At 43.3% G+C, this 27,694-nt stretch overlaps 1 protein-coding gene across 2 annotated transcripts; it reads right to left on the bottom strand.

The window, feature by feature from the left end:
- Positions 1 to 2: 2 nt before the first annotated feature.
- On the bottom strand, positions 3 to 27,694 carry tle5 (TLE family member 5, transcriptional modulator). Of its 2 annotated transcripts, none has more exons than XM_053853687.1 (7): positions 26,963 to 27,694; positions 13,974 to 14,062; positions 11,777 to 11,840; positions 9,287 to 9,331; positions 4,851 to 4,913; positions 4,012 to 4,086; positions 3 to 2,560 (listed from the first exon to the last, which is right to left on the bottom strand). In XM_053853687.1, the coding sequence occupies exons 1-7, from the start codon at positions 26,987 to 26,989 to the stop codon at positions 2,336 to 2,338; spliced, it is 588 nt and encodes a 195-aa protein (XP_053709662.1). In that variant the 5' UTR covers positions 26,990 to 27,694; the 3' UTR covers positions 3 to 2,335. The 2 variants fall into 2 exon arrangements, with proteins under 2 accessions (XP_053709662.1, XP_053709661.1); XM_053853686.1 differs by having other exon boundaries at positions 3 to 2,563; positions 26,963 to 27,693.

The raw sequence follows: 27,694 nt of genomic DNA, 5'->3' as shown, positions 1-27,694 counted from the left end.
CATCGTTTGATTGACTTTATTTGTAAGGCACCTGAAGTCCTTCCTTACTGCAGAACATTTCATATTATTTATATTAAATGTCTGTTGTACTTTTTATATTCACTTTTTTGTTGTTTAACAAAGCTATGATGTTGGACACAAAACATTTTGCCAAAGTACACACTTCCAGGTTTTACATTATACACAAAATATGTATTTAAAAAAGAAGAACTTTACAAAGCTCAAAAACGCTTACAATGCTTCACGCTAAAGAGGGGGGCGGAATGTTGGGGGGTGTGGGGTGGGGTGAGCAGAGGGAATGGATCAGAGAGAAGAAAGGTCAAATTACTGCAGTTCCCTCTGGTGTCACATCAGTAACACAACATCACACAAGAGTCGTCCAGAACAAACAAGATGATGCAGCCGAATAATGTGGAGGCCACGCCCACACTTCAACATACACATACGAGTCCATTATTCATGTGGATAGCCTTATAATTCTCAGTCTCTAATTGATGATGACTTAAAGGAAATAACACAAGTGCGTTACTTACAAAACATTCTAGAAAACAAGCGTAACAAATCCATCTTGGTTTCCCCACAGGCATGCTTCTGAGTGTGCGTCAGGATTGGTCTACAACCTAGCAGGATGGGATGCAGCGCAATACACAAGCAGATCATCACGGTAGCTTCAGAGAGGGCTTCATCTAAGCGTCGACACGCACAACTCAGACTCAGAGAATCCCCCACTCATTTGGTTGTTACGTTTCGGTGGCATGGTTTCAGTTCCGACTGTGCGAGAGATGAATGAAGATGACAGGAACAAAGGAGAATCACGCGACGTGGCTAAACTTGGGTCCCAGTCTGCAGTTAACTACAGATGTGTCAAGCTGGTATTGGGCCCTGAAGGACTGCACCGTCAGTCACGCTGGCAGAGGCTGTGATAACTACGTTGGCATAAACAGAGGGACACGTTTCTATGGACGAGGGAGCATGTTTATGTCTGTCAACTAGGTAATAGCTCTGTGTGTGTTTTATTTACTTCACTTCCCCTGTCAGAACAAAGAAGAATGGTTTGCTTAATGCATCCAGCCATGCTGTCATGGCGCCACACAAAACACCACTGCACTTTCAGACAGAAGCTACAGCGCCAGTGGTTAGCTGCGGCTACCACAGGTGCTGGAGATCATCTACAGTAGTGATATTCCGACTACTCAAAGTCACTTTCTGACAAGCTTGCTAGAAGCTGGACTGTAATTGAAAGTCCTTACAGTCCGAGTAAGGAATGTAAAGGCAGTTGAAACTACTACGCTCGTTTTTTTTGTTGAAATACTGGCTTTAAAGCATTAGAATCAAACATTGGTAGCTGCTGAGATCCAGACAGCCCATCAGAGGTTTCCTCATGTGCTTCCTCAGCACTGCCACCCATGATCCAGTGGACGTGTATGAAATCTGGCGACAAACTTCTAGCAGCAGAGCAGCAGTCCGTTCTCCTCACATGCAAAGATGCTTTCCAAAACAGTGACAAATGTGTGGACCGGTTCTGACGGCGTGCAGAGATTAATGTCAGCAGTCTTTTCTGTGTTTATTAACTTTGTGCACACTGGGCGGATAAATGAGTCGTTCCTCCGCCTGTGCTCTGTCACAGAGATGTCATGAGGCTCAGGCTTAAACCCAGCCAGAAGGATGTTACTTTTTAGAAGGCTGCACACTGCCCTCTATCGTCAGACACACGCACACTGCACCATCTGTAAGTGCTGTGTGAGCTCCTGATGAAATTGTTGCTTTTATATGAAGGTGCTGGAGGATTTAGCAGTCAAGGTAAAATGGGGCCACTAGCTAGTCTGACATGAAGGTTTCTGCAAGAAGGTGCTTCTACAAACATTTGAATTCAGATGTGTTGCTTCCCCTGGTTATATAAAGCATTTTTGGAACACACATAAGGTGGTTCTAAAGACGTTCCTCTCTTCCACTAGTTAAGAAATATATAAGCTTCCTCCTCCACTCACGTGCAGCTTCTGACAGACACAAAGCTAGTGAGGCTCCTGCAGCCCCAGTGTACCACAGAGGTCCTGGCACATGGAGACAGACGTGAACGCAGAGAAGGTGAGAAAGACAAAAACTGAACTGGTGACAGAGTGAAGAGAGAACAAGGATGTGGAGACAGATAAGTCCAGGGCCCAGTGCACCAGCAGGCGTCTGGACGCAGAGCGGTTTAAAGACCAAGTACAATATTGAAGTGTCGGCAGTTGGAGGTGATGTGTGAAGAGGAGAGTTAAGCAGAGGGCAGAGGAGAAGCTGTAGGCCAAAGGGGCTAAGATCTCTCTCCATAAAAACCGCTGAATGACGACGTCCTCTAGTCGGACTTCTCTCCGTCCTCCTCGCGGTGGCTGTCCACTCCGTCACGCGAAGCCTTCTCCTCTTTGGCCAGCTGGGCTTGAGATGCCAGAAGGGAGGAGAGGGAGAAGAGCCCAGAGGAGGTGGTGACGGCAGGAAGGGTTGGCTGGCTCAGGCCCAGCGGCAGAGGGGTCATGGGCAGGGCGAGGCCCTGAAGCTGAGACAGCTGGTGAGCCTGGAGCTGCTGCTGTTTGAAAGACAACCCAACGCAGCTTAATTGCAGCATTACAGTACAGATCCAGGACATTCTCAGCACGTTTACATCGACCCTCAAGCAAACACCTGACTACTTTTCACTACTTCATTACACAAGCCACTTGATATTTTAGTTTCTGTCCTTCCTCACTCCATGGTAAAGACACCCTCAATAGAACTACCAGAACTACATGGCTGACTTGCACTCATGTCAAATAGTTTCAAATTGTTTTCTACTTTCAGATGAATTTTAAAAGGTGCAGAGCAGGCGCCAGATCAAAACTGCACACGTGGAAAATAGTCATGAAGGCAGAATATCAGTGGAGGACAGGAGAGAGTTGGAAACTGACACACTAGTGCCCAAAAGTTCCTTAAGAAACATCTGTGTTTGTGGCAGCCGCCCCTGATAATTTAGATCGAAAAACAATTCCCTACATTATCAAGCATCCTGAGGAAAAACAAACCGGTGGACAAGAACGATGTCAACAAACAACATGGACGAGTGGCTATACGCAGAAAGAGATTCCTGCTGCGTACACAAGATTTGCATTTTATTTATATAAAACTCAATTGCCACTGCCAAGCTGGCAACTTCCTGCTGTGCTTAGACTTATGATGGAGACGCAGCAGTGGGCTGATTGTGTGTCTGTCCTGCCTGGCTGCACATGTGCGGCTTCAACAGTCGTATCACGCACAGACAGCCAAAGAAGCTTAGACGCGTCAGTCGCAGTGATACACAAGTGATTACCGCGTCTGCAAATACCATTATGGAACACAAACATTGCTATTATACACACAGACTTGCTAAAACTAAACCTTTAGTTGGTGGTTGACCTTGTCAAGGACTGATAAAGTAAATATTGGGCACAGGGGCACAAGCATTTACGGAACACCTCAGCAAACTAACTGTATTTCTGGATCAATGACTGCAGGAAACAAGACCCTGTGATGCTCCTTGGAAAGTGTCAGAAACTTAAAATCCAAGTGAAGGATTGTGCTGGTTTTTAATCTTACATTTGCTAAACACAAGTCTGAACTATGAACAGCATGAATTAAAGCGGAATATCTATTTCTAATCTATTTGAAAAATCTCTATTTTCAGAGGTCCATGGGATGAGGGCCCAAACCTCTGTCTGTCGTCTACTTACTCCTATCAAAGTGACTGAGCAAATAATCTGACCCAAATCTGTTGTGCCCAGAACATAATCCGGAAAACAATCGACAAAACAAGATTATTTTAAAATCTGATTAGGGTCACTTTCATACGTGGCCCTGGTTTATGCTCAGCATTTGATAATGAAACCTGGGCCACGCTGGAGTTCACTGTGCCACTGATGCTCAGAAAAACAAAGCTACATCTAATGGCTCTGAATGTGGCATCCATTTCTTACACCGAGTTGTAAAAACGACGATGAGGAGCGCTAATTCGGAACATCATACCCTTATGATGGAGTTCATCTCAGGGGGGGTGACCTGCTTGGCCCGCTCGATGGCAGCCAGGACCTGCTGCTGGTGCTGGAGACGGAGGATGGGATGGCGCCGCAGGGGAGAAGATGGATGGGAGGAAAGTGAGAGAGACAATAAAAGAGAGACAGAAACAAGTGGGAGGAGAGTTTGGGGGTAGGGAAGGGGGCAGAGAGGGCAGAGGTTAGATCAATATCAATAGTCCAAACTGAGAGCCGACAACCCTCCACTGGTGATCTCCCCTCCTCCTCCTCCGGCTGTCCACACACACACACACACGCACACGCACACGCACACGCACACGCACACGCGCACGCACACACGCACGCACGCACGCACGCACACGCACAGAAGAGACTGGTGTGACATCAGTGAATGGATGATCGGCTGGTGTGCTGTAATAGGTGGAGGTCAACCCTCTGGTGGGCACGTAACAGCTCGGCTTATCTGAATCACACAACCATTTATTACACTGACACACACACACACATACACACAAACACCCCCTGTGTGAAGGAGGGAGGATGGAGAGATGAGACAGAGGTCTGTGCGGAGAGGATAATATTGGACGAGGGAAGCATAGTGGGGGAAGGAGGAACCAAACCAAAGCAAGAAGGAGCGGAATGAAGGAAGGGAGTGATGATGAATGACAGGAGAAGAGGGTTGGAGGCAGCGATGGTAAGAGAAGGGTCACAGAGGTGTGGACGTAATGAGGCGGGAATGAGGCTGATCTCATTCCAGGCACTAAGGAATACGACTGGAGGTCAGGGGGTTAGTGATGGCTAGCGTGTGCGTGTGCATGTTTGTTTGTTTACCTCCTGAGACAGGTAGGGCAGGACTTGGGCACATATCCCGTTCAATCTCTTTACAATCTCAGCCTGTGGAAGGAGAGGTGATTAATACAAACCATTATGTGTACTTCCTCTTCCATAAAAGAAAGCTTCAAAGTCCCTGCTTTGCTATGGATTTCCCTTATTTTTTGCATCTCTGTTCACATTGATTTTCCATCTTTATTGGATTATACACGCCAACAACATACGTAAGCAGTCACGCCAAAACACCTATTTGAATACATGTATCTTGCCATTACTTTTTCAACAAAGTAAGACTCTACTGCCAGAGATGGTGAGGTGAGGACAAAGTGAAATCCGATTTGTGTTGTGTTTAGTATTTTTTTATTGATTTTACTTTCATTTTTCCCATTTGAGCAATGTCGTGTGTCGCATTGATGGACGACAAAGACGAAGGAGGGTGCGTGTGTGTAGATGGCCTGAGACGAAGGAGAAGTTCACTGTTTGACTGGAAAATCAGATGTCTGTGTTCTCACACTTTTGTATGCATGTTCACTAAATCAGATGAATGAAGCACAGTATACCTTTGTCAAAACTCATCAGCACAACAACCCAGTGTGGAAGGTCAAAAAGAAAAAAAAACAATATACGCCAGGGAGCAGCTCTCGACTCTCATGTGTTGCTCAACTCTTCATTATTAAGCATTGTCATATCAAAGAAAAAAAAGTCAGATTGAAGATTAATGAAACTAGAACGAATACAATGAGGTGAAAATCGTGACATATATTTTCACAAAATGAACTGAAATTGGCATCAACTACATCTCTCTCTACGGCGGCCTTTCATCCTCCAGAAAATGAGGTCAAGTCTGACAAACTGCATGGCCAGTGTTCATAACAGCAGGGCAACAACTACTTTCACAAATGTAACATTTGCTTCTGCAGTATTCCGATGGCCTCCTTCTGTTTCTCACAGACAAAATCAGTGTTTCCCTCATTTGCCTGGACATCTGTTAAACACCTGACCATCTGCGTCCTCAGATGACTGTAGTGCATGCAGAACTGAAACAGACTGATGGTTCTGATCCACAAATTTCATTACAATAATAAAAAATATTTTGAAGAACATCATTTTTCCCCTCCACTGTCCAACCGTCTTCCATAATCTTTGAGAGGATTTGTTGCCCATTAGAGGAAAAGGAAAAAAACTGCTGCACTAACCTTTAAGCCCTCATTAAAAGAGAACTGCCATTAAGTGCGTCATTCCGCACTCATTTGTATGAGAAGTATCTGCTCTGACCTTCTGAAACGGAGCGGCCGTGTCCGGCATCACGGGCACACACAGACACGCGGGACAACGTGCGCATCCCTTTCCTCACCTGGTTAATTAAGTTGTTTGTACCTAATAGTCTTTCTTCAAAGGCTGAGATGCGAATGCAACCACGCTCGTGTGGTGCATCCATCATGAGAGCAAACAGACACACACACACACACCATCCTTCTCACACGCAGGTCTATTATCACATTTGGTTGGTAATCATCCAATCCATCTGAGATATGCAAAGCAGCAGTAATTGTGTTAGAGCCTAATTTGTGGTGTGATGAGAGAGAGGCCTTCGGAACAGTCATTAGGCATGCAGAGCGCGCCGCTCCACATCAAGCGCTTCCTTCTCATCGCCTCGTCGCTGCGCACGCACACAAACACATGCTGCAAAATGCACCATGCCGACAGTTCCTTATCTTCAGCGCTCTTTAAACAATCTATTTTTAAATGCAATTAAGTTCATGTTTTTTTTTTTTCTCTATGACACGTTCTATTTCCGTTTTAATGGTTCCTGCTGTTTCTGTTGCAGCACGACATAAATGTGCCATCCTAGGTTTATACAATTAACGCACACCCTCAGAAAGCGGCGCAAGCTTTCAAACAGTAAGCAAGAGGAAAAAAAAAAAACAAAAAACAAGAAATGGAAGCTGGGTGAGTACACCAGAGGTTTTTTTAATGAGTGATGCATTATTAAAATGTAGCCTGGGGTGGAGGATTCCAAACGGAAATAAAAACAACACAATGTGGCATGCCATGAAAAGGGCATTTTACAGAGTTTTTGTAGTACAGGTAGACAGATTTATTGTTAGTTTTCCCCCAGGACACAAGCAACCATTTTCATCTCATCGTCGTGGGAATTCTACGCACAAATAAAGACCAAATACTTACAAAATTAGACCAAACCATGCATCTGTTTCAGGTGAGCTACGTGCAAAATTAGAGAATGTCACACTGAAGTGCGGTGCTTTAACTGTGAGAAGTTTTTGAGGTCACACTGACTTTCACTGGCTAAAAATATACACTGTGCTGCAGTGACAGGGATTTGAATACAGAGGAAAAGTTAACTTTAAAAGCAATGATTCAGATGATTCCATGCATCATGTACACTGTAGGCTTAAACGCAAAAATCAAAAACAAAAGCAGCACAACTTGAGTAAACTTGCTTGACAGCCTTAACATCACAACACAGACGTGTTGGGAATACATCTAAACTGAAGCGCCAATAAAGGGGCTCAGGACAATGATGATTATTGTTATCAGTAGGGGAACTGAATGTATTGACAAATTCATGAAGCTTATGAAGTAGGGAGCAGGAAGAAATTAGAAAACAGAACATAATATTACATGCACAATGGCGTGATGTGATTTCAGATTGATTTGAGCCACTGCAAAAAAATCAGGATTCAGCATTCATTTCCATTCAGCAACAGTGTTATGGTCATTATTTTATTTAAATCTGCCATTGCTAATTGGACAGACAACAAGGATATTTTAGTCACACAGTGTCCATTTATGTTTGCATCCTGACTTAAATGCAAACAGGCGAAAGGCGAAAGTCAAACGCCCGGCTGAGCAACAGTTAGAAGCCAACAGTGAGAGAGACCAGGCATCTTCTGAATCCAAAGAGACAGAATGATCAAGGGGGAGCAATTGAATGTGTGAACGTGCTAGAAAGAAAAAAAAGGAGATAATAGAGGTAGAGGTGGAAACGAGGAAGAGAAGCAGAGCGGGCGAGTAAGCATCTCACAACAATGGGCCCCGACATGAATGCTCCTGACACTTCGTTTCCGCACATCTCTGTCAATTTCTGCTCCCTAATGGAACTAGTGAGTCTCTGCAGCCACTTACCCACAGTACACAAAGAAAGTGCTCACACACACAAAGCCCCCTTTCTGTTTAGAAACACACTAACTACACACAAATATGAAGGCATATGCTCTAGGAACTGGACGTGTGTGCATCAATCTATGATCAGATTTGAACAAGAACACTTAGTCAGGGGAGTAAGTTTGCACGTAAGACCGATGTTGGTGTGTCTGCATAAATCTGAGGGTGTGTAATTCATAGAAGCTACTCTTGGGTGTGTGTGTGTGTGTGGGGTGGGTAGCAGTCGGGGAGGGGGGTTGTCAGTGTGTCCATTTGTCATAGCAGCCTCGGTTCTTTCCAATATGGCTGTCAGTGGGCACCGTCAATCATAAAGACATTGTGTGTTTGTGTGTGGAGCGGCAGTGCTGGATGAGGTCACTGATAAGGACTGGCCTTTCAGAGGCCCATCGCTCTCTGCCTCCTACAGATGGAGCATAAATTACTTCCCCAGCTGATGTATGAGGATGAGCCTCTCGTGCAGCCTCTTCCCCCTTAGCTTCCCTTCCCTTTGTTTCTAATTTTCCACTTGATTTTACAAGGTACACACGTTTTGCCTATTTCAAATTGTCTTGAAATGTTTTCAATGAAGTCCGATGACTTATTCAATTCATTTTCATGACTTTTGTTCACCAAAAGAATCATTGTCAGGTGGTTGCCATATACATCAGATTAGGGTAGTGACAGGGTAGCAACGCTTCACACAGTCAAAACTGAGCTGTTTTCTCAAGATCTCACAGTCCCACCACTTGAGAACAAAACCTGAGGCACTTACTAGGCAAATGAACCCATTTCAACCTCTCAGTGTTAATTAGCACCAGAGAGAGAAATAAGTAATATATTTCATGATTAAGAAACTCTCATAGAGATTTATTTGGCGGGGAGTTAATCAGCAGTGGGAAATGAGCAGGCGACCGCGTCAGTACATTGGACACTCATTAATATATATAAAAGTGCTGCACTCCAGCTTTCAGGATATTAAAACATTAAATTAAAAATTCACAGACGCTGACACTTTTCCACTATTTTAGTGGGAAGCACTTAGAGAAGATGAATACGCCTTAGGAAGTTTCAAGAATCAGAGCAGTGAGCGGGGACCAACATGGCTTCTAACAATATTTTGATAATTCTAGTTGTTATACAACTTAATGACCTCAGGAAGGAAATAAAAAAAAGCGTCATTACATAGTTACACATACATAATGCATTTATTCATACAAAAATTAGCAATATGATTATCACAACGACAATCACAGATAGAAATGGGTCCTCACCTGTTTGTGCATCTCGATGTTGAGCCCATAGGACATCTCGTAGTACTGTGGAGGAAAGAACAGAACAGTTCAGTACTTTCATGTCAGGGAGCCAGACTGCACCATCAAAACCATCTCGAGGCCTCCCAGGACATCCAATTATGGACTGAAACAATCGTAGGAGCAACAAATAGGAAAGGAACCAAAACTGAAAAAAGAGAAAATGCGTGTGTGTGTGTGCGCGTGTTAATGAGGGGGCCACCCTCTACGCGTCAGCCCTGTTAATCACAGACTCTGTCTGCAGGGGGGACTGGCACTGTCAATGGAAAACAAACAGCCCACATCTCTCACACACAATTGCAGATTGGTGCACACAAATTCACTCTCCCACATGCACGCACACTCACACACGAGGTTTGTTTTTTTCTATGGCTGCTGTAGCCCACATGAAGCCCCCTAAAGTAATTACAACGCCTGGGAAATGGAGGTACCGCTATTGACGGAGGGATTTCAGAAACCTGATATGCTATTAGTGAAGGAGGAGGGAGAGATTGGTAGTAGGGCTACATGACCAGCTGATGGGGAGAAAGAACGACTGAAACCGTGTTTTGCTGTGTGTATGTGCAAGTGTTGCAGGCATTCTGCGTGAAATCGAGGTTTAATCAGATCAAAGTGATCACATCACCTCCCTGGCTTCATTCAGCTCACAGGTGCTTTAGACCAATGTGCTCAGGTTTTCTGTTCAACATCACCATCAGCCACTTCGTACTTGCTGACGGATACTACATGCAGTCTACCTGCCTCTGAAGGCACTTGAGTCTTATTTATTATAAGTATATATTAAGTATTGATGATGTATTGACCTGTTAACTGGATTATATACACTTGACAGACAGCACCTCAATATTTGGATATTTTTTCGAAGCAATTGAGATGTGCTGGAATATTGGACAAACAATAACATCCGACATACGACCGGGATCGGTTCCGACCGACCGGGATCGGTTCCGACCAACCGGTCGCAAGTCAGATTGGACGCAAGTCGAATGCCATTCAAAATAGCCGACGCGAGGGTTATAGGTGCTACTGTAGTGGTAGATCACTGCTGGGATACTGTGCTGCTGTAACTGTTGTACGCATTGCTGGGCTGGTATGTGATGTGGTGCCAGGTGGACGTAAGTCGAGCAGGTCACAAGTCGGGTGTTACTTGTACACGTTGTTAATCAATGAAGCCTCATACACATGCCTCCAGTCCAAACATAGGAGTAATGTCTTCAGTAGTTATGGCACTATGATTCTTCCTACAAATACAAAACTTTCTTAGTCCCATGAAAACTGCAGGTTGTGTTAATGTGAACAAGAAGCTCCTCTGAACCTTTTATGTACCCCAATATTCTGCTGTAATTCAGCACACACTTGGCCAAGGTCAGGGACCCCATGTGATTTTGTGAAACTCCACAAAAGGGTAAGATTGCAAGTAGAGATATAAATAATATTAATCTTATCTTGGCAACACAGAGCGGCAGTGGGAGTGTGGAAGACTAACCCACACAAACACTGACGAAAAGCTTCCATTTATCATCCGGTAGATTGTGATGATAATTTCAGCCTCGAGGCACCAAACATCCTGCCGACGTTCAGCCGACCATCAACACAATGATGTTTAATCAGTTAATTAGGGAAGTTGAGTTTGTGCACACACTTAGGTCATTCATTACCTCATTACAGCTAATTTAAAGAACTGACACTCAAAAATGGTTTTCATACTTGAGTCGAAAAATCTTTGTGTTTCATGTTAAGGTCTGTTAGTTGATGTAACGGTCCAGAGAGGCTAAACGGAAAACTAATATCAAACTGGGAGAGGCACCACATGAATTGCCCTCAAAAATGTTTTCATCATGATGGTTACGCACAGAGGTTATGGAGGTTCAGATATTTCTGCTTTGTGGCAAGCTTTTCATTCAGTGCAGCTGCTACCAGGATGTTTGTGTGTCGTGTGTGTGTGATAGCAAACACTAGTAGGAAGTGCCTGTGTAGAGTGTGTGTGTGTGCATGTGTGCTAGCAGGGCGAGCGGCACGGCGGCACAGATTAGATGAGATTAAAGCCAGTCAGAGGATCAATTAGAGGCAAAACATCAGACGGCTACATGGCCAGCAACAATGAGATTAGCCCTGAGGTTAAGCAAAGTGCAGGGGAGCACATCTGTGTGCGCCGACATGTGTGCACCACGGCTCAACAAAATAGGGGACACACACAAACAAAGGCGTAAAGGGAGGGTGCAATAAAGCATTTTACCAAGGTGACGGCCATTCGATAATTCATGTCTCAGTTTAACCATTGAATCTACCGCACGAGAAGTGTTGAGCTTCACAGTGACAGATGACAATGAGAGGACTATGGTTATATGTCGAAATTGTCGTGTCTATTGCAAGTAAACATACACAAATCGCATGCATTATTATGTCACAAAAGAATACATGCATCTGACAACCCATGACAGATGGACTCACCATGATATAATGACGTTGCATCTCCGACTTCTCACTGGCCAACTTGTCACACTCGAGTTTCAAACTGGGAACAGACAGAAAGGAGCAAAGTAAGACACCCTTCATTGTTAAATACTGATACAGGTCAGATCTAGCTCCTTCATCATCACCAAAAATGCTGATGTCAGCTATGTCACATGCACATTAAAGCTCTTTCCATCTTCTTTGCTTGTCAACAGAAAGGCCACATTTTTAAATTTGCGACCATCATGACCTTCATTCTAACTTGACAATCAACACCACCATAATGATTCACGTCGGTGTCTTCACAGTCAATGTCTACTGATCAAAGCAAATCCTGCACCATAATGTATATGTCATCCAGGATCTGTGGGAATCATAGATGAGTGGGGAATATGGTGGCTAAGTATTCACTGTGACTGTGCTTGCGACGGCCATTAGCTGCAATCATGTCAACGTCGATTTCACACGAGGCGGCAGGACAATGCAAGACGCATCAACTAGTCACTCCAATCATGAAATCAAAAAGACAACTGCTAGAAAAAAAGAGGAAGGTCGGGATAAACGGGGCAGTGTCTGAGGCCGGTGTTTTCTTCAGCTTTCAATGTCCAAGACCTCTAAATCATTGGAAATGTATTTACTTTTAACCATCTTATTGGGGCTATTAAATTGGGAAGCATTTCATACGGGGAAAAAGAAGGGGCAGCCTCTGTGACACTGTAGTGACATGCTGCAGAGTTTACACCCCATAGAGGACTATTTCCACAAGAAATGGATTATTCTACAGTGATAGGAGGGAGATCAGGTGGTGCTGTGAAGCGTCGGGAGCGACAACACAGCATTAAATGCTCATCAAAACACAACTTATTTGTCGTGAGCATTATGGAAAAAATAAAAACATTAAGCAAAATTCACAGATAAAGTTCTATCAGTACAACAGTTAATCGGTGTTTAATATTGTCTGTATTAACAAATAATAACAAACACAGACTGTCCTGATAAAACACCAGCTCTTAGTGTCATAAATGACCTTTAATAATTACTGGGATTTGACGGCGAAGCTTTGTGCTTTTTGTTGCAGCCTCCGCATTAGAACGGCTCAAGCACACACCTACCTAAAAGCCCTTCTAATCTCTGTGTGGACATATGAAGGATGTGTGGTTAGTTGTCATGACGACAGGTTCACCCCCTGGCAGCCAACCTGGGATTGGCTTTGTGCCTTCACCGACTGGTGCTCAGCAACCCCCAGGGCTGCCCCGCTGCTCTAAAACGACACTTTGATAGAGTTTTATTGCCAATTCTTCGGTCCCTAAATCGCTTTTGCTGTCATCTTTATTTTGATTTATGTATTCCCCGATCTATTTATGCAACTGAACAAAGGGAGGGGTAAAGACATGGGGGATGCTGAGAGGGGGTGCAAAAAGGAAGACAGCAACACAGCTACATTGCTTGTGACTACACCCAAGGGAACGCCTGTGGTACATTTGCCTTTTAGAAGCGACAACAACAGACAAGCTCAGCACAGCAGCAAAGCTCGACAAAGCCTCGTCTGTGACTCCCAAGCCACCCACCGCATCTCAGCCCCCCTCCTGAGTCAAAAGACACTGTATGCATGTTCAGTAAGCTCAGACAAAAAAGGTGTTCTTGCAGCTGCACCATGACTCTCTGAAGAGGGTTAAACGCTGCCGCTTACCGCTGTGAGAATAACAATAACCGAAGGCAAAGAAAAGGACGCATTTTTGGAATCCCCGGCAAAACGACGATCACACTAGAACAGCAGTTCTGCATACAATGTGTCAGGCTTTCATCCTCCTCCCTCTGGAGCAGACAGCAATGGAAGGTTCTAGCAGAGCAGGTTCAGAGGAACAACCTCTTCAGGAAGGAAACAGGGCATCAAAGAAGGTCTCCGCAGACCCTCCAGTTTCCCTTAACATTTATGACTTCCATCAGACTTCCATTCAGGTTTAGACTAGAAGCCTTAGTGCAGTTTTGCTTGATTTATCCAACTATTGCCAAATAAACTTTTGATCAGGCTGAGATTTTAAAGTAAACATTTTGGTACACACACATCAAAACGCTTTCAAGAATACAGAAAAAAAGCAGGAGAAAGCCTGGAGACACATTAATGCTCTGGTAAGGCTGTCACAAGGAGCTGATTTTGCTCAGTGTTTGCATGTGTCAGTGTGTCTGTTTACACCTGTGGTATTGTGCTTGGAGGAACTGGAACTCATCCTTGATCCTGTCACAGGAGTCAGAGGTTGTGAATTTCAGCTGCTGTGATGAAGCCTGTCAGAGGGAGACACACAAAATAAAAAAATTAGAACCAAGTGAAACCCAAGTCTGGGCAATGAGGAAGGGATTCAAGCCATGAAAAAGAAAAGCAGTTTTGAATGTGCTCCAGATCCAGGGAGGAATTGCACATTACACCAGAATGGATTAAATGTCACTGCTTAGCATGCACAAGACCTAAGGAGGACAAATCAGCCTTGAAGGAGCTTACGTAAGTTGTGATTTGCTGTGTTCTGACGTACAATTTCAAGTGTGAGTAAGCTTCAACTTAGAGCTCAATCACATCCTTGATCAAATAACCATTATGACATTACATTTGTTTATTGCAGTGAGACAATGCAGCATCGATTATTCGCCATTGTTGCAAGTCAGGATGTCCCAATACCGATATCAGTATCAGTTCTCGCGCCGATACTGGCCTATTTCACTGTACTTGTACAGTACTCGCTCATGTCAAGTGTTCCCTCACCATATTCCATGGTATCAGTGCAGCGCAGGTTTTATGGGGCAGTCTACTCTCACACAAATGAGGGCGGTCGCAAGCTCTCATGCCTCACTTGCCATTTCTCATATGACAAATACACTCCTGATGCTCTACTCATGAACAACGACAGTTCTATCTTTTACGGCGCACTGGACTGCACGGCACTGAGTGTCCAGACAGGAAATCAGCCTGTGAAAAGTAACGTGAATAGGATGATATTCGCATTTTACAGTAAAAGAAATCCACTTGTGCGCCTGCCCCGATGAGATTGCTGACACGCTATCTTTGATCAGCTGATTTCTGATTCGCTCCAGCAGCAGTGCGAGAAACCACTCAGATACATGAACGTGTTTAATTCAATTTCAGCGGTTTCCATCCGATGACATTAGTAGCTACAGAGACACTACAGTGATTTCATCTGATGATCTGCGTTACCCCACGCTAAAACAGGGTTATATTATGGTGCATCAACTATTGCGTCTGGTCCCGGAGGGTAACCTCCACAAAAAATGAGGTGATACTCTATACGTACTTTTTACATTCACTTTTGGCAGATGTATAAAAAGTCAAGATTTCTTTCCAAAACATGTGATTACAGTACACTTCTGGCAGTATATAGAAAATTATCACAGTTTACCTCCACTGGTACTCAGATGAGCGCATTGACCTCTTATTTCTGAGCTGCTAGCATAGTCCTAAACAGATGCAGGTTCAGGTGAAGGAATCCTGCAAAGCTGCACCAACCACCAACTGTTTCATAACCGGAAACTGAGAGCAGTGGTTTTGGTGTCATTTCACATTATTTCAAAATAGAAAAGGAACTATTTATTGAGTCTGAACACCAGCACCTGCCGTCAAAACACAAAATAACAATACAAGGCTCTTGGTGAAATCACTTTTGTTGCAGCACAATTCCCTGTAGCCGTGATGTTGAAAACTGATTAACATTAATACAAAACCTTACGGTCCTCCAGATGCAATCTAAAAAAGTAGCCATTGGCATTACAACACAATTCACAATTCACCTAAAATGCAAGACCAAAATGCACAAAACTCAATGTGCACACACCACTTTAACAGAAGTGTACACAAAAACAAAAGCAGTACATGGCTAACAAGTACAACAAAACGAGCCAGGAATGCGTGTGCTTGCATGTGTGTGTGTGACAGTGAGGAAGTTAGTGCGTGTGCATGTGTGTGTAGCATGATGAGTCAATTTGTGTGTGATGCTTAGCTGCTGGGAGGAACAAATATTCACTACCATGAATCACGCGCAAGGACACAAAGCCCGCACACGCTGTCGTGCGTAGACAATTTGCACACTGTGCACACACAGAGACAGCAGACCCACACACACAAACACTCAACTGGCATAAATGTAGGACAATCTCTAATTTGATTCTGCCCTGTCCTTTGAGACGTAATTAAAGCATTAAAAAGCTTTGTGCGCTGCTGAAGCAATTGAGACAGTCTTCAGCGATAAATGGGATTTATCGTTTCAGGAAATTGGTGCCCCACCCCCACTCCATCCCAACCCCACCCAAAGCTTACTCATCATCAGACGTAGTCACCATCTCGTCTCAGTCTCATCATCTGGTCCAATCCACGTCTAATCTACTGTGAACGTCGATGTCTATTTTGAATAAGAATCGTGGTAAATTGATTCTACGCAACGCGATCCGTCAACAAAAGCGATGGCAACAGAGGGAGATTATTCTGACGGTGGGCTGGCTTTATTTGGCAACAACCATAACAAAAAGATCAGACACACCGAGAACACATGATTACAATACATATGCTGCACAGACAGACACGGATGCACTCAAAAATACAACACAACTCATCAGACACATCATCCAGGGCTAAATCCTGCAGAGGGGAATTGTAATTCTTGAAGCTGGTTGTTTACATCTTCAGCGGACTGTGTTTGTGTATGTCCCGATGTCAGAGTCAGAAATAGAATCTTGGCAATCCCCTACAAACAACTGGATATTGTCTCGTTCAAACACTTGACAATACGCAAAACATCTACACTGGCCTGGTTTCTTGAAGCCAGAAATTCAATCAAGGGTCACTTTAGAGCCACTCATCTCGTTTTTTTTTTGAGAGATAGAAGTATTCGTGCAGTAGGGGATGCACCAATCTCCATCCTGGTCTAGGGTATCCAGCCTCTCAAAGTGGGATAGGGCATCATTGAAAAATTGCCAATCTGGGAGCCGATCCTGGCATTTAAACTACATTTAGTGCTCATGTTGACGTCACACACGGTGCCCTGGCAGCAGTGTTATCCCACAGCATGAAAAGATGGTTAATACTTTATACGCTGGTATTGGATCGGTACTGGTCGATACCCAAAGCCCAGGTATCGGTATTGGTTATATAAGAACTGATTCAGAAAAAAAAACTTTGATTTGGCTATTTCTAGTAATTGCTAGTGAAAAAAACACATGCTCTGTGTTGACATGAATTTCTGATCCTCGCTTCAATCATAGAAAGAGCACCTACCACAGGTGTGTGTGTGTGCGCGTGCGTGTGTGCGTGAGGGCTTGCTTATCCAACTTTGTGGGGACCAATTCTTGACAAAACACTACCCTTGTGAGGACCATATGACTTTGCGGGGACATTAGGCTGGACCCCATGAGGTTAAGCCCCAACTTGAGGATGAAGACTTCAAAATAACTGGGTCATCATAATTAGGAAGTCCTGGTTAAGGTTAACCAGTTGTTTTGGATGGTTAGGTTTAGTGTGAGAGGCTGGGGAAAGCATTATGGCAATGAAAACCTCAATGTCCCCACAAGGATTGCAATAAAAACGGGTGTGAGTGTGTGCGTTCTTGTACTACTATCTTTGTGAGAACCTGTATGAGTTTTGAGGAACTCACTTTGTCAAGCCTCATTTGAGGTTTAAAACTACAGTTAGTATTATATTATTACAATTGTGTTTTAGTGTGGTTAAGAACTTAAGTTTAGACATTTGTTTTGGATGGTTAGGTTTAGCGGGAAAGGCTGGGGAAAGCATTATGTCAATGTATGTCAATGATGGTGCTCACTAATGAAGACAAACGTGTGAGTGTGTGTAATTGGGGAAGGAATTACTAGGAAATAACTCTAGTTCTATGAACACTGCCCAAGAAATTGGCTTTGCTATTGGCTTTTTCTTGAGCTCTGTCTAGTATTGATCTCAACTAATCAAGAGCATAAAACATAATCAATTGTTAGAGCCTTAGTAAGAGAATGTGTTGCCTAAAACAATCTGTGAGAGAATCTTGTTCACTGAGCCAGACAGAGGGGGTTTATGAGTTTTGCTAATACAGTGCCAAACATGACCACATCCTCCATCTAAGAACCAGTCAATTCCATCGTAATATCCCAGATTAGAATGTGGCCCAAGCGTATGTGCCCAGTGATCTGGGAGGGGGACCGTGCTAACTGGCCTGCATCCAAGCTCATGTTGGTCATCTGTGTCTAGGGCCAACAAATAACACTGGGATGCAGTGTGTGAGTCTGTCCGTCTGTCTGTCTATGTGTGTGTGTGTGGAATAGGATTGTCTCTTTAGCTGCTCTGGACAGGGGATTAAGACTGCAGAAAGAGCCTAATCCTGTTTGGGCCTGGAATTTGGTTTTTGATTATTATCTCACACGAACCAAGTCACGGCTTACCCCCGTTTCAGAAGCAAAGTTATCACAACATGCACGAGCACATACACACACACACACACACACACGCACACACACGCACGTGCGCACAACTTTGACTTCGTTAAGATGGTTTAAAGGGGATTATTCTACTTTTATCACTTCGAGTGAAGTGCCCTTGTAAACAGACTTGGGATGGCTCAGCCCCACTCCCTCCACAATCTTGACCCCCCATGCAGGTCCAGTCAAGCCAATGGCAAAGACACACAAACATGTTGTTGCAATGCTAAGACACAGATGCACTTGTCCAAAAACATGGTAGAATTTACCAATATACTCCCACACCGCACGCACAAACATGAGGGTGGCAATCACACACACACACACACACGCACGCACGCACGCACGCACGCACGCACGCACCACACGCACACGCACTAGCGCAGAGACTGCAAAGCCGAAGGAAATGGGCAATTTGTCAAAAGTAGAGAAAGTGGTGAGGCAGACAGCACTGTGAGTTGGACGACCATGGCAGAGATTAAAGCCAACCCTTGGAAGACCGGGGGCTTTAAGATTACACCCAGCGCGGTTGTACCGTTGATTGATGCCTGCTTGTAAAAACCAAGGTTATTACATGCAACGACAAGGTAATGGAGGAAAGGCAGTGAGAAAGGAAGCGTTGCGCAAGAAGTTGGGGGGAAAAAAGATAATGCTATAAGGCAGTGGTGTCAAAGTGAACCACAAAAGGCCCACAGTGGGTGTAGATTATTGTTCAAGCTCTGCAAGCATATACAAGTTAACCAATGAGGTGTCACCTGAAACAAACAGTTTCACACTTCTTCATTCACATTTGCGGTCCATGTGAATCCGTGTGAATCAGTTTGAGAACAAACCAGGAGAAAATTATAAAAGTTGCTTCAAGTTCAACTGCGTAATGTGACTTCAATATTAAGATGGAAAAGGGTCAGTTCACTTGTATGCAGAGACTCTAGAAATGTATTTTGGATATGACACATTAAGATTCAGTTAAAGATACATACATACAGTTAACCACTACTTATTTGAACATGTATTTAAGAAATCTGTTCAGTTCATAGACCATTAAAAGGCTTTTATTTCATTTGATGAAAACTATTTTGTAGGGCTGAAAGATTTAGAGTATTCAGATCAAAATCGCCACATCAGCAGTCCGAGTTTGTTGTGTCTCTCATGGCAATCTCAGATGTAAACAAAGACTTACCCACTTGAGCCCTTTTACAGGGCTACTGATAGCTATGCTATGCAATGCCGCTTCTCTCATGGATTGGTCATGCTAAGAATTTCTATAACTAGCTCTAGTTGCAGCTCAACTTCTGAAATGGCTTCAGTTGGACCAGAAGTGCAGACAGGGGATTTAATGCCCATGAAAAACTTGTCACTTGTCACTCATTTCGGAGCGGTTTGAGGCTGCAGACTCGAACTAGACGCAGGTGACTCCCTCCTGCACCAACTTCAGCCAGGTTGCAAGGAACTTTTTGCACAATTTTAATAGGTCTGCACGATAATCGCGTAAAACATTGTCATCGCGATGTGCGTGTGTACAATACTGACATAACAGTGCGATATCTTACCTTCTTTTTCCTTATTTTTATTTAGTTTCATTTAAGTATCACTGAGCAATCTCTTTTCTCCGCAGAGTTTTGTTAATGTGGACCACTGAGCCATCAGCTCTCAGGCAGCCCCTCCTCCCTCTGCTCACGCGGCAGGTGAGGGAAGGGTGGCAGAATGACTCCGCTAGGGATAAGTCTGAAGAGCTCAAAAGAAAATTAAGGTCAGAAATATGGAACTATTTTGGATCAGTGATTCTGTACTGTGCCTCGCCGTTATTGTCACAACTAGAAGTAAACTTGACAAATGTTTTTGGTCAAGTGAGTCACCGTCACAGCGTGATATGAAATCCACTGTAATGAACAGATGACAATTCAGGACACCTTTTCTGCAGTGACAGAAAGACCAAACGGCACAGATATATCACAGATGCTGTAACCTTTCGACTCGAAAACGACGTGCTCCGAGGCTGCAGTTGTTGGGTCACATAGTACGTCAGAATTCGTCTGAAGTTATTGATCAATTTTGCATCTCATAAATAACCTGAATTATCTACACTTAATGTGTTGCATGAACATGAGTACTTAACTGTTCAAAACAACAACAACAACAATTACTACTACTACTGATGTTTATTGGAGGTCCAGAGTTGCAGACAGTTTTCTTCAACTATTCAAGTTGACCATTAGTATATCTCTACGAGCAGAATTTATATTTATATACAATATGACCAAAAAAACCTGATGTTCAGTATTAAGATAAAGGCCACAGCAGCTGTTCAGGAATAATAACTATACTGCATTTACAAAGTGAGTACGATAATCAGTAGTGACTCCCCAAAGTTACTCCATGGTCATGTTTGGACAAATTTCAACCAGTTAAATTGTTTCGCTTGAAAGTTCATCTTGTGGTCTACTTATAGGCAGGATGCAATTTTTGGACAACAGTATAACAAAAATATTCCTGTTTTGCTTCCAGATGAAGTTCCGCTCTTACTGTATGGTGATGTGGTTCAGAGTTAGCACCTATTTTTACCTTGTAAACTGACACAAGCTTGGATGAGCAATTTATTATTTTGCAGTGGGAAAATGAAACAAAAAAGAACAACAAGCAGGATTGATGCTAGAGAGAGAGGGGGAAGCAGATAAATAAAGAGTATGGCCGTGAGGAACGATCTTGTATATGTCAACATTATTGAGTGAAATACATTAATACATTTTATGTGTAGGTGGCTTTCTTTCTAAGCCCATTTTCAAAAACGTGTATATACCCCCAGACCCCCAACCAAAATGAGGCATTTTAATGAGAATGGCCCTGAATCATTCTGAAGACAGCAGGGTGCTGAACCTCACACCAGGGTTGATGACAAATGCTGTCAACATGCATTTGGAATTCATCAGTCCTGCAGCTCTCCCTTGTTTATTTCTTGGACAGGGAACTTGAGTGAAGAAGGATGTCGCTGCCAGAGCGAGAATCCCCATGAAAGGGATCTTGGGGATAAGCGACATATTGTTTCAGTAGGGGTCTTACTGTTCTTAGGTAGACAAACGGAGCAGCCAATTCTCTTGTCTGGACTGGTACACTGCCTCATGTTTTGGCAGGTCTAAGGGCCCTGCTCGGGCCAGGGTGGCTGGGCCAATCAAGCAGCCCCCCGTCAAGAGGCTTTGTTCCAGCTCATGGCACCGTTCTGCTCTGCAGAGGCCGCCCCTCCCTCTCGCCTTCACACCTCCCACACACTTCGGGAGACAGTGCTGAATACTGATGCCAATCCTTCTAGCATTCACTTCCTCACAATAACCACACATCACCCTTAGGTTCAAGTAAATGGGTAGCTGACAGAAGACTACAGCAAAAAAGAAAATCATGTTTCTTCTTTTAAAAATAGTACATTTAGGTGCAAGCTTGGTTACGCATACATTGTAGAGAGTAATGTACACAGACAAAAAAATCCCACACAGTGAACATGCAATTTCTCAGAAATCTGTCAAATAGCTATAGTGTAGTCCACCCCCCCACTGACCTGCAGCCTTAAAAAAAAAAAAAAAAAACAAAAAAAAAAAACAGTAAATAAGCAGCAGTGCTTGTACAATGGCAGAATGTATTAGGAAGAAATCAAGAAAATACAAGGGCACTTTAAATTATAACACAACACAATTATACAGAATAAAAACGCACGTGTACTTTTATTAGCATGCCCAACATGCATTTTTGAAAATGCTTTTTCGAGTTGCTCTAACTTTTTCATGTGATATTTTTGTAGCAAAAAGAGACATTTTGTCATGCACTTCGGTTTTCTTGTGCAGCCTGAATCTTTATAATGTGGATTCAATATACGCCAGAATATGAATTTCAGGTCTGTGAACTGTGAAGCGCTAGGCATACAACTCAATCATAAAAATATCTTGTTGGAGTGTGTTACTTTCTTTTATGAACTTCAGGAGGTGTGAAGACTTGGAATGATATTTGCAGTTTACTATGTCGGCCTAGAAGCTCTCATCTGCATCAGCTGCATGGATGAAAACGATTACTCTTCTCTAGAAACAAACTCCTAGCGAACAGCAAGTCAGATGCTGAAAAGGGGTGTATACATAGCACAAATTTCAAGTAGACTGTAATTTTCGGCTGCAATTACAGTACTTGACATTTAGAAAACAAAATGAAATCAAGAAATCACTGTCCCACTGTGACTACACTGTACACCTGACACCATTAGGAATGGAAACCTGTAAATGAATCACTAAAAACTGTTTATCCCCAAACTTTAACCACAAAAAGTTGTTCATGCACATTGAAGTTTGACTCAAAAGGTTAACTATCAGGTGCTCTTGCATCTAGTTATGGCACATAAACAGCTTTGTGAATGGTTACAGAGTAAATAATATGGTGTTGTATACCTCTTGTTTACCACACCATCAAATCACATTTTTCGTACAATGTGCTTCCCAATAGGTACAACACTGAGAAGGGGATTTATTGTGCATAAATGAGCCAATTCATTGTGATATTAATTTGAGGTCAAATTGCCCAGCCCTACACCATTCTACAATACAGACACAGGCACTATCAAATGGTAAAACAGCGCATTTTAGCAGTTTAATGTCAATATGATGTCTGTAATTTCATTGGTCTGATGTGACACTGCTCAATACTGGCAGCATTGAGCTTGTTTGCGCGTGGATATCCATGTTATAGTGATCAAATACTATGACTGGTTTACTGGGCAGCAGAACGTCATGAGAAGTCACGGTAAATAAGCTTGTTGTTGAGGATAATGACACCTCACGCAGTGTACTTCTTGATTCAGCTGGAAGGAGTCAGGGTGTATTTGTGCACCCGACATGCTCTGCACTCAATGTTTGCCTTTGCACGAACGTCCACTACTGACACACACAGACAGACAGACACACACACACACACGTGTTCATGTGTGTGTGCTCTCAACATTGCAGTGCAGGGGTGGGGGGAGTTTGTTTAATGGGCGAGACAGGGGACCATGGGGATTAAGCTCCCCCCAGCTGGAGGCTTTAGAGGATAGGCTGGGGGCCGTTCTGTTAATTCAAGTGGGCTTAATAATGCCAGTGCACCCTGTGCCCCTGACCCTCCCACCACTACATCAGATCTGGGAGGAAACGCATGATAAAGGGAGACAAACGAGAGGAGGAGGACGTCAAAGTGTGTTTGTGTGTATGTGTGTTTTCAACCTGTGGCAACATTGGACCACAGGCTAAGACGACTTGAGAGCATTTGCGGCCATGTTACTCGCTCTTCGCTCCAGCGTTGGCTCCAAGCATGTGTGTTGCTCCACCTCCACGCCGCAGCCAGCTTTGTTGACGCTGCGTAAGGATTAATCAACACCCAAACAATATGCCAAATACTATCAAATGGGTCAGGCACTCTGCCACTACCAAATGAGGCTCCCTCACTGTAATCCAATGAAATGTGCCCATAACTTCTGACGGAGGATTACTGGTCATACACTGAAAAACAAGCAGATACACAGTAGACAGGATCACAAACCTCTGTGCTTCTTTAAGCAATTTAGAAATGACACGCATAATGCAGGAAGACACTGGATTATTGTGAGGCCAAAAAAATCAAATCAAATTGCATTATCCCAGGTCTCAAAAAAATAACATTAAAATACTGAAGAAATTAAACAAATGAATAAACTACTGCAACGCTATACGGATAATAAGAGTAAGAGGAGCAAGTCACTCTTTGAAGTCTTTGTCTATAATATAACTAAAAATGCGATTGTGCAGTTCTAGTATTGACCTTTGGCTCACAGTAGCGATCTATCTTTGTCAACACGCTGGTAGGAGGCTTGAATTGTTAGACAAACATAAATCTGTGAATAAATACCTAAACTTTGAGCTTCACTTAAGAGTCAAGTAAAAACCCAAAACATAAGTAAATTAAATGTTTTCACAGAGTGCTGTTGTCCACTGTTATATGGGGAAGAGATTGGGACACGTTATCGTTATGCACTTGAATTCAACATGATTATATGATTCTAGTTTGGATTTTTTTTTTTTAGTTTGGCTAGCTTGATGATGATTGATATGACCCACGTTACAATTATTGAGGACTCCTTTAACAATAGTTATATGTACAAATTGCTAAGTTTGCTGTTTGTGACGTGTTCATTGCAGTATGGCATGTATTTTATTTTTTTTGTTTCAGCCACTGTTTGTGATTTCTTTGTGGTCTCATGGTATTTAAACTTAGTTGTTCTTTTTTAAAAAAAAATAATGGACCGATACTATAACTTTCCCGGATGCTGTACTCACACGTGTTTATCTGTGTGGGAGAACCATAATGACATCATCAACCCCTAGTAGTTCCCACGCATGCGCAGAACCGATACTACAGCTTTCCCAGATCCCGCACTGACAGGACTAATTTAATAGTGGACTACGGTAGACTATGCTGACTTGTCACTGCGCTGCTAGTCATCACCACAGCATTTGAACGATCCAGAATGTCAACCCATTCGCTTGTTCATTATTTCTTTAACATGCTTACTTGGTGACCGTCTCCTGATGCTGGTGACTCAATGTGCACACAAATATGACTTAAGACCAACGAACGTCTTGGTAAGGGAGTTTTTCCAGAGGCTTAACAGAGGAAGGGGTAATGTTTTTATGCCGTGATGTAAACAGTTACAGTGAAGGGATTCAATTCATGCCAGAATATGAATTTCAGGTCTGTGAACTGTGAAGCGCTAGGCATACAACTCACTCATGAAAATATCTTGTTGGAGTGTTTTACTTTCTTTTATGAACTTCAGGAGGTGTGAACACTTGGAATGATATTTGCCTAGAAGCTCTTATCTGCATCAGCTGTATGGATGAAAACGGTTACTCTTCTCTAGAAACAAACTCCTAGCAAACAGCAAGTCAGATGCTGAAAAGAGATGTATACACAGCATAAATTTCAAGTAGACTGTAATTTTCGGCTGCGATTACAGTACTTGACATTTAGAAAACAAAATCAAATCAAGAAATCACTGTCCCACTGTGACTACACTGTACACCTGACACCATTAGGAATGGAAACCTGTAAATGACAACTTGCAGAAATGACTAAGAATAAAAAATAATCTTTGGAATCAGAACTTTTTTACAGCAAGACAAAAGACATGCTTCCAGAGAGCAATAAAAGGGTGATTTGCCAAGTTTAACGGCACATTCTTTAAACGCTCACTATCTGCTCTTCAGTCTGAAAACAGTTGGAGCTTTCTCACTTCAACAGTGCAGCACAAACAGGCTTCACCACAAACCCACTGGCAAAGGGCAAATCATTCATGTCACAAAAGACATTCAGGTTCGAGCTTCAGCAAACAATTCATTCGCTTTCAGTTATACAACAGCTCGAGGTAGTGACAAGATGTTGCCAGGGAGAAATAAAGGGCACAGGTCCATTGTACTTTATTTATGAGTGTCATTCACACATGCACATCTCTCTTTTGGTGCTGTGCTTTGCCCTTAAAAGGACATGATTAAATTGTTACATCGTCACTGTGGTAATGGGAACGTTTGAAATAATCTGTCCATGTTTAAACATTTAACTAAACAAAAATATCAGCCAAATTGAAAACCTTTAATTCTTCCTTCATGGCCAGTCAACAGGGGTCAGATGATGGTCTTGATGATATCCCTGATGACACATATTTAGGTAATAGGATACAATATGTTTATAGGAAAAAAATCAAAATGTCATCTGTCCACCATATGGAACGGGGCACATCCTACTCCCCAGGTGCCTCATTTTCACAGCAACAAGGAAGTCCTTGATGATGGGCAAGTTTTCAAAATGTTTTTTTGACGGAAAGCTTTGTGTGACTGCTGTATCTTAAATCATGTCCACAAAGATTCCATTCCTGTCCAAAGGTGAGGGGATATCAACGTCAATAAAGAAGTTATTTTATTATTAAGTAGTTATTTTCTCTTGGTGTTGTGAGGCACATGAATCTCATCAGCGCTTCAGTTTCTGACTCAGACAAAACATCTCTCACCCAGGAAAAACCATCCACAAGAACAGAGGTTTTCCCCATCTAAAACATGGCTGTAACTGCAATTCATTATTTATTTTATCAGTAACTTTATCTGAAACTTTTCCCAATTCGATCAAACACCTTGTTAATGCAAATGTAGATCGACGGTGGCTGAAATATTCCACTAAAAGAGAGACAGGCAGCTCCACACATTCTACATGTTTGTCCTCCGGTCCATTAAAATCGGAGGCTGGATGGGGGACTGGCACAGGCCGAGCCCCAGGGGGAATTTTAGCAGCCATTGACACAAACATCTGACCAGTTGCTCAAGAGTCCTCATTACTGCTGGAGATGTGTTGCCATGGAAACGTGAGATTAGGGGAACCCTTTCAATCATTAAAACCTAAAGAAGTACTCCCACAGTGAAGGAAAGCATCCCATAATACAGTCCAGCCTCCTAAAATGTGCAGGAAGCGTTGTGTGGCATAGTAGAATCATGTCCATACTTTGTAGTGTGAAATTGCAGTTTGGCATCAAACAGAATATTCACAAGAATACTTGAGAATTGTTCCAGTATTGGAAGTGAAAAAAAAAACAGTCCCATTATTACTGACAAAGCCAATGAACTTGTAATGGCCAGACTTCAATTGAGGCACACCGTTTACTGCAAACTGTAAAAATGAAGAATCACTTACTGAGTGTCTTGATTGTGGAAACATCATGTCAGTTCCTTGTTTTCGGTGCTTTCCTTCCTCGACACGATGAATGACACTCGACAATTTCTCCTTGTGTTGGTCCTTTGTCCAAAGCTAGCTCAACCTTAAAAAAATGGAGCTGTCCAGCGTTAGCAGGCGAAAAATGCTAACGGTGGTTAGCGACCGCCGCCCCCAAAAAAACAAAACTAGGAGATAACCGACTCACTTCGCCGACGTTTGAAAGATACAAGTCGGCGTCTTCTCGCGCTGGAACGAGCAGACCCCGGTGTTTGCTGAGGCTGTGGGCAGGAAATCACCAGCAGCCCCACCGCTAAGCTAATTCTCCAAAAGCTGTCACTCAAAATGATTCATCGCTGCTGCGAGTTTACCGCCTGTGACGCTCCAGCGGCAGCGACGCGGACACGACTAAACGCTGTGAGAGGAGGTCAGTCGCAGCAGCAGCAGCCACCTCACAACACGCCGACAGACAAGTTTCAAAGGGAAAAATAGGAATTACAAAATGTCTGCGTCCAGCAACAGTGACAACACGATGCCGCTGGAACGGAAACCTGACGGGTGTTTGGCTGTTTGCTGCGATTGTCCGCGTTTCTCCCCGCGATGACGTGAGTCCCGTGGAAACTGCGTGGAACCGACAGAAATGGGGAGGCGAGAAAGTCACTCTTGGATGCGAAGAGCTGTGGCGGTGATGAACGCCCCACACAGAGCCGCAGT

Source organism: Synchiropus splendidus, chromosome 1, assembly GCF_027744825.2.
Source record: "Synchiropus splendidus isolate RoL2022-P1 chromosome 1, RoL_Sspl_1.0, whole genome shotgun sequence".
NCBI classification, from domain to species: Eukaryota; Metazoa; Chordata; class Actinopteri; order Syngnathiformes; family Callionymidae; genus Synchiropus; species Synchiropus splendidus.
The sequence above is the reverse complement of the archived record's forward strand: the minus strand, read 5'-3'. Positions and strand labels throughout refer to the sequence as shown.